This window comes from Podarcis raffonei, chromosome 6, assembly GCF_027172205.1.
Source record: "Podarcis raffonei isolate rPodRaf1 chromosome 6, rPodRaf1.pri, whole genome shotgun sequence".
Lineage (NCBI taxonomy): Eukaryota > Metazoa > Chordata > Lepidosauria > Squamata > Lacertidae > Podarcis > Podarcis raffonei.
In genome coordinates this window covers 98,181,973-98,197,372 of record NC_070607.1, presented here as the reverse complement: position 1 = coordinate 98,197,372, position 15,400 = coordinate 98,181,973, and the positions used below count along the sequence as shown (strand labels likewise).

Here is a 15,400-nt window from a genome sequence, read left to right as displayed (position 1 = left end):
TCTGCTGTGTGCGCAAATGGCATCAGGAGGAACTTTCTAGAGTCCACTGGAGGTTTTCCAACTGGGATTGTTCAGCTGTGATTCCTGCATTGCAGGGGGTTGGACTAGATGACCTCTGGAGGTCAATTCTAACTACGATTCTTTGAAAAAGCCACAAAAATATATCTTTTTTTATTGCAGGGGAGGGTCTAGCTAGGACCAAATTTCGGCTCCGTGGTAAAGGAGCAGTTGGGGGGTGATGGCTCCTTGCAATATTGTCACATTTGGGGGGGGGGTTCATGGTTGCTGCTTCCAAGGCCCTCTTGGGTCCCCGTTGCTGCCAGAATCACCCGTCTTTGTAAAGAGGCGGCTCAGGCGATGGAGTTCAGGCCGGGCCAGCAAAGCAACCCTCTTCCCTCCCGGGCAGGGCGGGGCGGCACATCATTTGGGCAGGGGGGCGATGATGACGTTCCGGTAGCCCTTCACCCCCTTCAGCTTGTCGCTCTCGAAATCCACCACCAGCTTCCTCAGGCCCGACTGGCGGGGAACGAACTCCACCCTCACCTTGGCGTCCTCACCCGGCCCGACGGGGCTGTCCCTGCGGAGAGAGGGGAAGGGGGTCACACGAGGTCAACCTACCGTCATCAGAAGAGTCCGCTGGATCAGGCCCAGGGCCCAGCGAGTCCAGCAGAACATCAACACAAGAGCCCTTTCCCTTCCCAGAGTTTCCATCAACCCATATTCAGAAGCATTGCTGCCTCTGACCGTGGAGGCAGAACAATAACAATAACAATAATAAATTTATTATTTATACCTTGCCCATCTGCATTATTTTACTGTTAGCCACTCTGAGCCTGGCTTCAGCTGGGGAGGGCGGGCTATAAATAAATTTATTTTATTTTATTTATTTTATTATTATTATTATTATCTGGCTAGGCTTCCCCAGCCACTCTGGGCGGCTTCCAACAGCCCTCACAGCTAGGAGCCCTCAATAACCCTTTCCTCCTCCACGAAGTTATCTAATCTGGTGGGAATGAGTACCATAGTTTAACTTTGCACTGCAAGAAGAATTTTATCTGTCCTGAAATAAGTTTCCTTGAAAGTCCACACGTTCCACAGTTCTGAGAGAGGGAGGAAAAATTCTGGTGGCAATATCCTTTTTGAGGCAAGGTGACCAGAACGTCACACAGTACAGTCGTACCCTGGAAGTCAAACGGAATCCGTTCCGGAAGTCCGTTTGACTTCCAAAACATTCAGAAACCAAGGCACAGCTTCCGATTGGCTACCGGAAGCTCCTGTAGCCAATCAGAAGCTGTGAAAGTTGTGTCGGACATTCGGGTTCCAAAGAGCGTTCACAAATTGGAACGCTCACTTGCAGGTTTGCAGTGTTCAGGAGCCAAAACATTTGGGATCCAATGTACAACTGTACTGCAAATGTGGTTGCATCATAGATTTGTAGAATGACATCATGATGCCGGTAGTTTTTTATTCACTTCCTTTTGTAATGATCCAGTGGTCGAAGGGATCAGAACCACTTCCCTACAAAGGAAGGCTGTTGTTTTTCAGGTTTCTTAGCTGAGCCAAAAGGCCAGCAAGAGGTGGCACGATAGACGTTTGTGAAATTATGCATGGTTGGTTTGAGAAAAGTTCTTCTCCCTCTCTCACAGCGCTGCAACTCCTGGAACATCCAAAGTCTGCTCTGCTTGCAGAATTAAGCCTTTTCCCCTTCCACAACTGAATTGGGCGTCAACAGCCCTTGTTCGCGTCTTGGAAGTGTTGGTATTGAGAACCAGAAGGTGAGGTGGGGGAAAACTCACAGCTCCTGGATCTTCTGCCCTTCTGTCAGGCCGGCACCCTCCACGGCGAAGAGGCAGCCATTCAGGGGGGTCGGAAGGGGGTTCTTCAGTGTCAGCTCGGCCACCAGCCTCCGCTTCTGAACTGGCTCCCCCAAGATCTGCATTTGGAAAAGAGGAGAAAGCTCAGCCTGATGGGGAAATATTGGGGTTCAGTGCCCAATACCCTTTGGATTCAGCCAGATTCCAGGGGGTCAACAAAACAGGACATTTACTTAGGCGTTGCAAGGCCAGGGCAACACAAGCTCAGCCAACAAGGAGTTGATGGGCAGAGGAACAACTATGAAAACGGCACAAACATTTATTGCACCTATATGCGTGGAGGAAGCTGTGTCCATATATGACAATGCATCTTTCTTTCTTCTAACTTCCTTATCTGTTCCTCTACAATAGCTTCTAAGAACAAGATCTTGCTTACTGGTATATGACACTTTGTCATTCTCTCTTGCAAACACAGAAGAGCCACACATGTCCCTAGCAGAATTGCATGAAGCTGCACGGTCTGGACTCAACATATGTCTGTCTGTCTGTCTGTCTGTCTGTCTGTCTGTCTGTCTGTCTCTTCCCAGAACCTGCAGGGGATTTTTTCCTGCATTGCAGAGGCTTGGACTAGATGACCATTCCGACCCTTTCCAACTCTACTGAAATATACTCGAAGTCGTGTGGATTTCATGCTCTTTATTCAGCTCATAGTGGTGAGGAGGAATGGAAGTTCCCCCGAAATGTCTGCTTTATGTACATTATTTACACAATGGGCCCCACGTGATTGGCTAATTCCAGGATTCTCCTGTAGGCCAATCAGGTTGCGGATTCACTTCCACCTGGAGTTGGATTGGGTGGCTCCTGCGGACCAATCAGACTGCTGCATTCTGGATCCTATTGTTCTAGGACCAATCAGACTGCTGCATTCTGAATCCTATTCAACTCAGTCCATAACATCTACAATGTGGTTACGCCCAGGGCACCCACTCCCAGAAGCAGCCACGAAATCCCCACGCAAATTTGCCTTACCCGGACTTTGATATCTGGGTTTTTGACATAGATGTTCCTGGACTCGAGGACGATCTCGTTGGTCTCGTGCTCCTTCAGGAGAGCCATCACCTTGATCATATTGTCCTGCGTCAGGCAGTCACCATACTTCTCGTAGAGGATGCGCAAGGGGACGACCCTCTCTGGAGAGGAAGAAGAAGAAGAAAGAACATGAGCTTTGCCAAAGACAGAATCCAGACTCCTTGGATCTCCTCCAGTTTTAAGAAGATTCTACAACATCATGTAAAGACAGCGTGAGGGACCCTCTCTTGCACATACCCAGTTGACCGCTGGGTAGAACCACAGCTGGGAGAAACCAGCCACATAACCACAGGAGGGAGAAAGCATTCTGGATGCAGCATCACACACAAAAACCAACTCATATGCACATGGGTTGAGGGCATCAGCCTCATATCTCCTTCAGAACATAGGGAGAGCCTCTCTCAGGTGTGGGGAACCTCTGGCCTTCCAGATTTTGCTGAACTACAGCTCCCATCATCCTTGACCATTGGCTGTGCTTGCTGGGGCTTCTGGGAGCTGAAATCCAGTGACATCAGGCTGTCCGAAGGTTCCCTATGCCATTGGTCTATCTCAGCCAGCATCCTTTGTCTCATTGTGGACCACCAGATGTCTCTGGGAGACCCACAAGCAGAAGAAGAGGGCCATTGCCGTCTCGGGCTGATGTTCTCCAAAGCATGTTGAACCCTGACCCTGGAGGTCATATGCAGTCGCGGGGGCAGTTTTAGGGTAGCGGGGGTGCTGAATTTTAGCACCGCACAGGGAGACGCTGAAATTTGAGGGCCCGATTTCTCGCTCATGAATTCTCCCATTCCCCCTCCAAACATAGAAAGTTGCCCTCTACTGAGCCAGTCCAATGGCCCACCAAGTTTAGTATTGTCGCCTGCTTCTTGGGAGAAAAGCAATGACAAACCTAGACAGCATCTTAAAAAAGCAGAGACATCACCTTGCCGACAAAGGTCCATATAGTTAAAGCTGTGGTTTTCCCAGTAGTGATGTATGGAAGTGAGAGCTGGACCATCAAGAAGGCTGATCGCCGAAGAATTGATGCTTTTGAATTCTGGTGCTGGAGGAGACTCTTGAGAGTCCCATGGACTGCAAGAAGATCAAACCTCTCCATTCTGAAGGAAATCAGCACTGGAAGGACAGATCCTGAAGCTGAGGCTCCAAGACTTTGGCCACCTCATGAGAAGAGAAGACTCCCTGGAAAAGACCCTGATGTTGGGAAAGATGGAGGGCACAAGGAGAAGGGGACAACAGAGGACGAGATGGTGGGACAGTGTTCTCGAAGCTACCAGCGTGAGTTTGACCAAACTGCGGGAGGCAGTGGAAGACAGGAGTGCCTGGCGTGCTCTGGTCCAGGGGTCACGAAGTGTCCGACACGAGTAAATGACTAAACAAACAACAACAATTTGGGGAGGGACATGGATGTGGGTCTCCTGCTGCTGCATTGAGTGACAGCCATGCACCTGTCCTGATCTCTCTTTGGCCCTCAATGCAATAGACATCTGGGTGCACTTCAAAGCCATGACGGCTCCCCAAACCCAGCTGTGTCCAGCAGGGGGCCAGACGCAAATTAGCTGCCCTAGGATGCATTTGGCCAAGACTCTGGGTTTACGCTTGGCCTCTGGCTCTAAGTCTTGCAGAGTTTCCCCCTTTAGGGATCTTGTGGGTTTTTGTTTCTAAATATCTTCCAAAGTCTGCCCAAGGGCAAGGGCCTTTAAGATAAGGCCCAGTTAATGCAGGCGGGTCAAGTGGAAGTTGCGCTTGTAAAAGGTTTCTGGAGCACGTAAAATGCTAGAGCGCCATCAGAAAGTGTTGGATCAAAGCATAGTGGATTCTTCCCAGCTCTGGAAGAAAACACCGTCACTTCTAAATGAAAGAATGCAGAGAGAGAGAGAGAGAGAGAGAGAGAGAGAGAGAGAGAGAGAGAAAGTTTGCTTCTTCTGCTGTAGTTCCCATGCCTTCCTTCTTCAGCTTTCTGATTCTTTATTCAGAATTGCAGCTGAAATGCAAAACTTGGAGAGGACTAAAACTCTGGGGTATTAATAGGGTGCAAATAGGACACACCACTGAATGCTTTCAGACATGGAGATGGCATTTGGACAATTCCCCCAGGAGTTAAGAATATAAGAAGGGTCTGCAGGATCAGGCCAGTGTCCCATCTAGTCCTGCATCCTGCTCTCGCAGTGACTGACCAGATGCCCTTTATGGGAAACCCACAAGCGGGACCTGATCATAAGAGCAACTCTCCTGGCATTCAGAAGCATGGCTGCCTCCAGCTGTGAAGGAAAAGCATGGCCAATATCCATTGATAGCTTTCTCCTCCATGAATTCGTCCAGTCCATTTAGGTTAACAGCCATCACTGTCTCTTGTGGCAAGGAGTTCCATAGTTTAACTTGGCGCTGCATGAAGAAGGACTTTCTTTTAACTGTCCTGAACCTTCCGACGTTCAGCTTCACTGGCTGTTCATGAGCTCCAGCGTTAGCAGAGAGGGAGGAAAACTTTTCTCGATCCAGTTTCCCCATGCAGAGAATAATTTTATAAGTTTCTATCATGTCTTTCCAAAGAGGATCCATGAGCTAGCCAAGGTCACTCCCAGATAACCGGTTTACTGAGCTGTCATCCCGACCTATTTGAAGGGAGGTTAAACTGCGCTGTACCAAGCCATTGTTTTCCCACGCTGAATTTCCCCATTAATTTCCTCACCGCAAAGGGTCATTTTTTAAAGGAAAATGGGCTTGTTGTGCCAAAGCACCGAATCCACTGGAACAGCAAACCTGAGACAAGATCAAGCCTTGCTTGCAAAATAGGAGCATCTTGGTTTTAACCTGTGCAAAGATAGAGGCTTTGGGGGTCCCCAAAGGGTGGGAACACCCCCCAAATCCCACAGCTTGGAGATATCCAGCAAGACGGAGCCTCAGGAGGACTGGGAAGCTCAAGCGACCCAGATTGTCGCAGCTTCTCAGGGGTCTGTGTGCCTCTCACCACTGGTCCTTACGTCGATGCTCCATCAATGACCCTAAGGTGGATTTCTGCCAAACAGCTGCATTCCTTGCCTCAGCCGTCTTGGGCGCTGAACGACAGCCTGCGGTTCGCCTCAGCGTGTCTCTGCGTTCTCTTCCAAATGGCTGTCAACCTGCGGGTGCTCAGGCTGTGGGTGTTTTCACCCAGGAAGCTAGCCTCCAAATTCTTGCTGTTTGTCTGGAACTGGGGGAAGGCATTTGTAATGCAAATGAGCATCCTGGCCTAGGCCTGCCAGCTGAAGCAAGAGGAAGTCCCCAGGATGGAAAGGCTTTCTTAATGCAAGAGAAGGAGGGGGGAAGGTTCTGGCTTACATGGTTTGTTTAGGGGCTTCCTGGGGCAATCTGGCTGACCAGGGGTGCAGGGACGGGGGTGGGGGAGAGAGGGAGCTGAACAAGACAGAGCCTGCCTCTTTTATTCGTAGCATTTTCATCTTGCTCTTCAGCCAGAAAAAAGGCTCTCTGCACTGTCTGCAAATGTTCACAGAACATCCCTGCTTATGATCTAAAAGGCACATGGCACAAAAGGAAAAAGGTATCTGGAGGGAGGAGGAAAAACGCAGCTGGTTCTTCTTTAGTAAAGGGCCCCTCTGCCTCTCCTAGGCACTGTTGAACATGCCCTGTGGAGGTGGGTATTTTAGCCTGGAGAAGGAAAGGCTTAGAGGGGATATGAGAGCCATTTTCAAATATCTCAAGGGCTGCCCCATGGAAGATGGAACCAACTTGTTTTCTCCTGCTCTGGAGGGCAGAACTTGAACCAATGGCTTCAAATGACGGAAAAGGAGATTCTGACTAAACATGAGGAGGAACTTTCCAACAGTAAGAGCTGTTCAACAGTGGAACAGACTCCATTGGGAGGTGGCGGACTCTCCCTCCTTGGAGATTTCAAAGCAGAGGTTGGAGGGCCATCTGTCAGGCGTTTTGTGATGTTCTATGGTTCTACGAAAGAGAAGGTAAAGTCATACTCCTGCCGGAGTGTCACTCAGTGCACAGCCAGATCCACCAATTTGAAGAACCAGTCCAGCTGTTTCATGGAATTACAGAGTTGGGGGGAACCCAAAGGTGATCCAGTCCAACCCCCTGCAATGCAAAAAATCACAGCTAAATAATCCCTGATGGATGGCCACCTCTGCTTAAAAGGCTCCAATGAAAGAACACCCACCGCCTTGATTCTTAGCCCCACAGTCCCAGGCACCAGGAGGCCAGCGAAAACTCCTGTGCCGACACGCCCTCTGCATGAATGCACAGTGACAATCTTGGTCTGGGTTCAAAGCAAACAAGCACTTCTTTCTCCCTTGGGGCAGAGCGCCAAGCCTCACGCCAGTCTCCATCTCCGGAAGGGCTGTTTATCTCTGCGGTTTTGCCTCTGCGAAGGTATGCAGTTTGGAAGGAACCTGACTCCACCAGCCCCAGCACTGCAAGGCCCATTGTTTGCCTGCAACCCACCACCCAAACCCCGCCTTTCAGGTGCTGTTATATAAATGGGCTGAAAGGAATAGCAGCTGCTGACTTGGAGGAGCCACAAAGGGCAGGAAATTGCCTGCTCAGAGTGCAGTGATCCCCTTCCACTTACTCTGGGTCCTCAGGATGTGAATCCAGGCCCTCGTGCCAAAATCCACAGGACGGGAGCCAAGAGGCGTGAGCCAAGCGACAAGCAGCTCACAAGAATGCACAAGTATTTGTGTGTCTGCTCGAAACCAGGAGACGATGCCACCTTCTCCAATTCCATCCTAGGATGGCCTGGTGGAGTTGCCAAGAGATGTCTCAGGTTGCCAGCTGGGAAAGAGTGGCTCCCTCCAGCCTTGCTCCGGGGGGGCAGCCCTGTGGACCCCCCAGACGTGGGAGGACTCCAAATCCCAGCAGGCCCAGCCCCTAGCATGGTCAGTGGCTAGGAAGGAGGATGGAAGTTGTAGTCCAAGGAGATCTAGATCAGGAGCCAGCAAACGTTTTCAGCAGGCGGGCGGTCCACTGTCCCGCAGACCTTGTGGGGGGCCGGACTATATTTTTGGGGGAGGAAATGCACGAATTCCTGTGCCCCACAAATAACCCAGAGATGCATTTGAAATAAAAGGGCACATTCTACTCATGTAAAAACATGCTGATTCCCGGAACATCCACGGACTGGATTGAGAAGGCGATTGTGCCGGATCCGGCCCCCGGGCCTTAGTTTGCCTACCCATGATCTAGAGCAGCCTTTCTCAACCTGTGGGTCCCCAGATGTTGTTGAACTACAACTCCCATCACCCCTAGCTAGCAAGGCCAGAGCTCAGGGATGATGGGAGTTGTAGTCCAACAACATCTGGGGACCCACAGGTTGAGAACCGCTGATCTAGAGGGTCCTAACCACCTGCTCTAACCAGAGATGCGGAGAGGTAAAAGTGCAACCGCAAAGATTTAGGCGCTGCCCTGGGCAAAGAAAGCCTCTCCAACATCTGGAGATGTCTGCTGCGGTGGAGGTGATGTTGCGGCCAGGAGATAGGGATGCCCAGGCAGCCGCTCCACATCGGTGCTTCCTCTTGTGAGAAGGGGGAGGGAAAGGGGAAGGAGGAGGAGGAGGAGGAGGAGGTCTGGGCGCTTGATGCAGATCATTTCCATTCCGTCACTGCTGAAGCGCAGCAGGAATGCTAAACAAGTAGAAGTGGAGCTGGGGCGCAAGGAGGTCACAGACTGATGGGGAACATCTGGGCTGAAGGGAAGCCATCTCAACTGGAGGAGGAGTGGAGCAACAGAGGGGCAGGGGAGGAAAGGGAAAGCTTGCAGCCCAGGAAGGGACTGGAGAGGGGAGCAAAGGCCGCTGGACCCTGCTCAGCAGGAGGCTTGCAAATCCTCTGTCTGCTGCCTCCAAAGGAAGGATGGAGAAACAGCACAACAGCCAGTCGTTGCTGTTCTACTCCAAGCTGAAAGTGCAGCAGCAGCAGCTGCTCTGCTTCCAGACTCCTGGGATCCAAGCCATGTTCTTGGGGCCAGGGGTTGCTCCCGATTTCCCCAGCCCCATGACTCGGAGGGGGGAGGTTCATGGGGACCCCCATGTAGGGAGGGAAATGGTTCAGGCTCTCCCCCACCAGATTCCTGAACTCATGGTCGTGATTGTGCAGACACACACACACACCCTGGCTGCAATTTCGGGGAGGGGAAAACAGGTAGAAAGGCAGTCATGTTTGGGAAATGTTTGATACTAAATTGCTGAAGGTCATTAAAACAGAGAGAGATGGACCTCTCCAATCGATGTGAATGGGCAATGCAAAAATAGAAAATGCAATTCAATCAAAATAAGTGTACAGTGACGCATGCCATGGCAATATATATGTATTAATTCCACAACTACACTCCTGGAGTCTGCATTGAAGGTGATGGACCAGGAGTGAGACCTTGGGGTGACAATGCAGAGCTCGAGGAAGAGGGGAACCATGGAAAGAGGAAATTTCAGGCTAGGGATCATTGGGGGGGGAGGGAAAACAAGACTGCCAGCATCAAGAATGCCATTATCTAAATATATAGTGCGACCTCACTTGGAATACTGTGTACAGTTCTATGTAAAGGTAAAGGTATAGGGACCCCTGACCATTAGGTCCAGTCGTGGCCGACTCTGGGGTTGCAGTGCTCATCTCGCTTTACTGGCCAAGGGAGCCAGCGTATAGCTTCCGGGTCATGTGACCAGCATGACTAAGCTGCTTCTGGCGAACCAGAGCAGCCCACGGAAAGGCCATTTACCTTCCCACCGGAGTGGTACCTATTTATCTACTTGCACTTTGACATGCTAGGTTGGCAGGAGCAGGGACTGAGCAACGGGAGCTCACCCCGTCGCAGTGATTCGAACTGCCGACTTTCTGATCGGCTAGTCCTAGGCTCTGTGGTTTAACCCACAGCGCCACCTGCGTCCCTCTGTGTACATCACCTCAAAAAGGATGTTGTAGAGTTGGAAAAGATTCAGAAGAGGGAAACCAAAATGATCAAGGGGCTGGAGAGGCTGCTTCCCTATGAAGAAAGTCTTAGGACTTTTCAGTTTAGAGAAAAGAGAAGCTGGAGGCAACATGATGGAAGTTTGTAAAATTATGTGTGGTAAGGGAAAAGTGGATGGAGAGAACTTTTTCTCCCTCTCTCATAACGCAAGAAACTTGTTGACATCCAATGAAACAGAAAACTAGAAGGTTCAGGATGCATAAAAGAAGGTGCTTCTTTACATAGCGCATTGTTAAACTTTGGAACTCCCTGCCACAGGAGGCTGTGATGGCCGCAAACGTGGATGGCTTCAAAAGAGGATATGGCAAATCCATGGAGGAGGAGAAGTCTGTCAGTGCTTAGCTCCACACTTGTGGGCAGCAATGCTTCTGAATCCCAGTGGCTGGGAATTGCAGGTGGGATTCAGGGCCTGCTTGTGGGCTTCCCGGGGGCTCCTGATAGGCCATTGCGGGAACAGGATCTGGCCTTATTGAGCAGGGCTCTCCTTTTGAAAGCACCAGGCTGCAGGAAGCTGAATCGGTCATTCTAAGCATGATCTGACTCTCCCTAAGGTCACTATGGTTCAAGCTATGGTTTTCCCAGTAGTGATGTATGGAAGTGAGAGCTGGACCATTAAGAAGACTGATCGCCGAAGAATGGATGCTTTTGAATTATGGTGCTGGAGGAGACTCTTGAGAGTCCCATGGACTGCAAGAAGATCAAACCTCTGCATTCTAAAGGAAATCAGCCCTGAGTGCTCACTGGAAGGACAGATCCTGAAGCTGAGGCTCCAAGACTTTGGCCACCTCATGAGAAGAGAAGACTCCCTGGAAAAGACCCTGATGTTGGGAAAGATTGGGGGCACAAGGAGAAGGGGACGACAGAGGATGAGATGGTGGGACAGTGTTCTTGAAGCTACTAACATGAGTTTGACCAAACTGCGGGAGGCAGTGGAAGACAGGAGTGCCTGGCGTGCTCTAGTCCAGGGGGTCACGAAGAGTCGGACACGACTAAATGACTAAACAACAACAAGGGAGCTTCATGGGTCCATATGATTAGGGGATGGAGAACGTAGATAGTTCACCTGCTCTCATCTGTCTTTACCTGCATAGGGCTCCAGATTGACATTGAGCAGGTCTTTGCTCCCGCATTCGGGCCCCAGCGTCCCGTTGTAGGTGACGGTCCGGGCGCCAAACATAAGCCGGCATCGCCGCTCGGTGTCCGTGTTGTTGTTGATGACGGCAAAGACGTCAAAGTCGCACCCGTTGTTCATCCCTTCAGACGCCTTGATTTTGACTTTCAAGCCCTCTTCTGATGGCGGGTAGACCTTCTGGTGCTTCGCCTTCTCAAAGACGGACCTCTCCTCCTCTGAGTCTGCAAAAATGGAAGCAGGAACAACTAAGGTACCTACAGGACCGCCTCTCCTGGTCTGCCCTGCAGAGGACCTTAAGGTCCATGAATAACTGTAGTTTAGAGGTCCCAGTTATTGGTATCAGATACACATGCACACAAAAGCTCATACCAATAACTAGCTTAGTTGGTCTCTAAGGTGCTACTGGAAGGATTTTTTTTAAAAAAAATTATTTATCTTATTTGATGTCCATTAAAAAAAATATTTTTAAATGGTATGGTTTGTACTGTGTGTGGCTTTGTATTTTTGTTGTAAACCGCTTTGACTTTTTTTTAATGAGACAGCGGTCTATAAATGTTTTTATAAATAAATACAGAAGTTTGGGAAACTGATGTGAATCCTCATCCTTACATTCAGAGACATGAATCTTTGTCATTATTGAAAGTTTAGAAAATGACTTCCGTAGGCATAGATTTCCCTGAATCTAGCATTCCCTCTAGTATGGTGCTGGAGGAGACTCTTGAGAGTCCCATGGACTGCAAGAAGATCAAACCTCTGCATTCTGAAGGAAATCAGCCCTAAGTGCTCACTGGAAGGACAGATCCTGAAGCTGAGGCTCCAAGACTTTGGCCACCTCATGAGAAGAGAAGACTCCCTGGAAAAGACCCTGATGTTGGGAAAGATGGAGGGCACAAGGAGAAGGGGAGGACAGAGGACAAGACAGAGGACAAGATGGGACCAAACGACGGGAGCGCACCCCGCCGCGGGGATTCGAACCGCTGACCATGCGATCGGCAAGTCCTAGGCGCTGAGGTTTTACCCACAGCGCCACCCGCGTCCCTATTATTATTAAATAGGATGCCCCTATTTCATTTTGAATTCTGGTGCTGGAGGATACTCTTGAGAGTCCCATGGACTGCAAGAAGATCCAACCTCTCCATTCTGAAGGAAATCAGCCCTGAGTGCTCACTGGAAGGACAGATCCTGAAGCTGAGGCTCCAAGACTTTGGCCACCTCATGAGAAGACAAGACTCCCTGGAAAAGACCCTGATGTTGGGAAAGATGGAGGGCACAAGGAGAAGGGGACGACAGAGGACGAGATGGTGGGACAGTGTTCTCGAAGCTACCAGCATGAGTTTGACCAAACTGCGGGAGGCAGTGGAAGACAGGAGTGCCTGGCGTGCTCTGGTCCAGGGGGTCACAAAGAGGTGGACACGACTAAACAACTAAACAACTAAACAACAACAACAACAACAAGTATTCCCTCCCTCCCTCCCTCCCACTTATATACAACCCAGAGATGCTCTGGGTACCTTCCGGGTACTTGTAGTTGTGGGTGATGTCCTCCTTGGCATCCCTGCCCACGCTCTTGGTGCTGATGTGCTTCCCCACCAGAGAGGAGTACGTGGTCCTCTTCCGAGACATGTCGCTCTGCAGCATCAAATAGGCCACGTCTGCGTTGACCTCGGCGAAGACAAACTTCACGTCGTACTTCAGCTTCAGGTCTCCTTCCTTGACAGCTCTGACCGGAGTGGGGCCACAGCAGTAGACTCCTGCGAGGAGAAAGAAGCCATCGACCAGAGGAATATTAAAACGTACACTGGCTGCGTTTAATTATTGTTGAAAATGATATGTTGAAAACTAATGAAGAAATTATATATAAAAAAATTATCCATTCCAGACTTTTAAAAACAACCCCTAAAACAGCCATTTAACATGAATTTTACTATCTAACAAGACCATTGATCCATAAAATGAAAGCAATAAACAACGTACTGCAGTCACTGCAATCAATCAATCAGTAACTGAACTCGGTTCCACACAGTCACAAAAACAAAACAAAAAAGAGCCGCAAAAACAAAAACGCAAAATAAATAGCAAAAACAGACAGACCTCAGCGTAACACTCAAAATGAAAGTGTGGCACTCAAAATGGAGCACATTTGGCTTCCAAAAACAGTTCACAAACCGGAACACTTACTTCCGGGTTTGCAGTGTTTGGGTTCCAAGTTGTTTGAATACCAAGACGTTTGAGAACCAAGGTCCCACTGTATGGAGCGTTAGAGGTATAATCAAGCCTCTGTTCTTTGTTCCTTAATTGCCTCCATTCCCTTTTTTTTAAATGATATTTATTAAAATTTCAAAAGAAATTACAAAAGTAATAAAGAAATAGAAAAAAGAAAACAAAAGATACAAAATACAGAAAAAATAAAAACAATTAAAAATATATCCATATTTCCATGCCTTGCCTTTCATTTACTTGTTTCCCTGACCTCCTCACACCTCCCTTTTTTGTATTCCAGTTCGAATGGTTAATTCAGCAAATCCTTTCCCTCTTTGTTTTTATCTTAATTCTATATCTTAACATATTATAACTTTATATTTTCATCTATTAACAATCCATTTTTACATACTCCTTTTTAACATTATTGCTAAAATGCAGGCAATGATGTAATAAGCGATCATCATCATTGCCTGCATTTTAGGCACCATTCCTTTATTCTATTAAAGTTCTACGCTGTCCTTCAGTTAAACAACACAGACTACCTCCTTCCACCCCAAATCCTTTGGGGCCTGCCTATGGGGCTGAGAGCTGTAGCCCTAAACCTCTGCAGGGTGCTAGGATGGAGGAGGAGGCTATTGGCTGGCGCTCTGGGCAGAGATACCTTCGCTTTTTTCCTGGGGAGTTGGGTCCAAAGCCTGCCAGCCATCGTACCCGCCTGGGAGATCTGGGCGGGTCATCCAGGATTCGTTCCAGCAGTGATAATTCCTGTGGGAGGCAGAGAAAAGGGGGAGGGAGGGAAGTCCGATAAGAGAAGTACACTCTGCATTTCTCCAAAGGACCCTCGCATTCCAGAGGCGTTTGGCACAGGCCCAGCTGGAAAATTCTCAGCTCCCCCCATGGAATTTCTCTCCTAGGTGTTCCTGAGGAGTGCCATACACCTTCGCTCTGCAAGATGCTTGAAAACCGTTATGGGATGCTCAAGTATCAGGCACCTTGTAAGCAGAGAAATCCTATCAAGGCCTGAAATGCAAACTTTGCTGATGTCTGCCTGCTTCCAGCAGCACAACAGCTTTGACTTGAGGCGACAACAGGAGAATCGTAGAATTATTTTTAATTTAATTTATTATTATTTTCCGTTTTTTCTTGGTTTTCACATATTGCATTACAATACAGATGTACCAAAGCCAACACCATTTCCTCCCCATCCCCCCATACATTTCTATTTCCTCAGTCCATCATATTATCCTTTTCTCCTTCCTCCCACTTCCCTCCGCCCCCACTCGATTTCCTCCACATTATACAATTTACAATAATCTTTGCATTCTACAATCTTCTCAAATCATCTATATATTCTTATTATCTTTCCTTACTAATTTTTCTTCCATCCAGTACTTCACATTTTAATCTAGGCATATTAGCGTATCTTTTTTTGAGCGGTATTTTGCCATATATTCATCAAAACATTTCCATTCCTTTTTAAATTTTTGATTCGACAGATTTCTTATTAAAGCAGTTAATTTTGCCAGTTAAGTTGGCAAAGATATACAAATTGAAATCCAATCTCTGTTGGAGATCTGGTGGAGAAATAGGAACAACCATACATATGTGGTGGAGGTGGGAGGAAATTAAGAAATTCTGGGTATTAGTACATGAAGAACTAAAGAAGATGTTGAAAATATCAATAACAAAGAAACCAGAGACATATCTCCTTGGATTGATAGATGAAGAGATACCACGGGGGGGACAGAGAATTTTTCTAAATGCAAGTACAGCTGCTAGAATAGTGATTACTGCTAGGTGGAAGTCACAAACTATACCCACAAAGGAGGAATGGATTTGTAAACTAAATGAATATTTAATTTTGGCAAAATTAACTGCTATAATGAGAATTGTGGAATTATAGAATGGGAAGGGACCCCAAAGTTCATGCAATACAGGAATCACAGATGGACAGCCCTCCAACCTCTGTTGAAAAACCTCAAAGAAAGGAGAATTCGCCACCTTCCAAATGAGTCCATTCCACCATCAAAAAGTTATTCTTAATCAGAATAACAGTACGGTAGGGTTGGAAGGGATTGCCAGGGATCATCTAGTCCAACCCCTACAATGCAGGAATCTCAGCTGAAAGCATCCCTGACAGATGGCTTTCCAACCTCTGCTTAAAAACCTCCAAGGAAGCTGTTGTTGGTGATTCAGTTGTTGC

The 15,400-nt window shown here is 48.4% G+C and overlaps 1 protein-coding gene across 2 annotated transcripts in view; it reads right to left on the bottom strand.

Annotated features, from left to right (window-relative positions):
• Nucleotides 1–283: 283 nt before the first annotated feature.
• TGM2 (transglutaminase 2) overlaps nucleotides 284–15,400 on the bottom strand; it is a 55,194-nt gene continuing 40,077 nt past the window's right edge. For both annotated transcript variants that reach the window (XM_053394743.1, XM_053394744.1), the window contains 6 exons: nucleotides 13,859–13,962; nucleotides 12,507–12,746; nucleotides 10,947–11,216; nucleotides 2,844–3,004; nucleotides 1,797–1,933; nucleotides 284–577 (listed from right to left, as the gene is read on the bottom strand). In XM_053394743.1, the coding sequence (XP_053250718.1) occupies nucleotides 421–577; nucleotides 1,797–1,933; nucleotides 2,844–3,004; nucleotides 10,947–11,216; nucleotides 12,507–12,746; nucleotides 13,859–13,962 (1,069 nt within the window). In that variant the 3' untranslated portion in view covers nucleotides 284–420. The remainder of the gene's footprint in view (nucleotides 578–1,796; nucleotides 1,934–2,843; nucleotides 3,005–10,946; nucleotides 11,217–12,506; nucleotides 12,747–13,858; nucleotides 13,963–15,400) is intronic.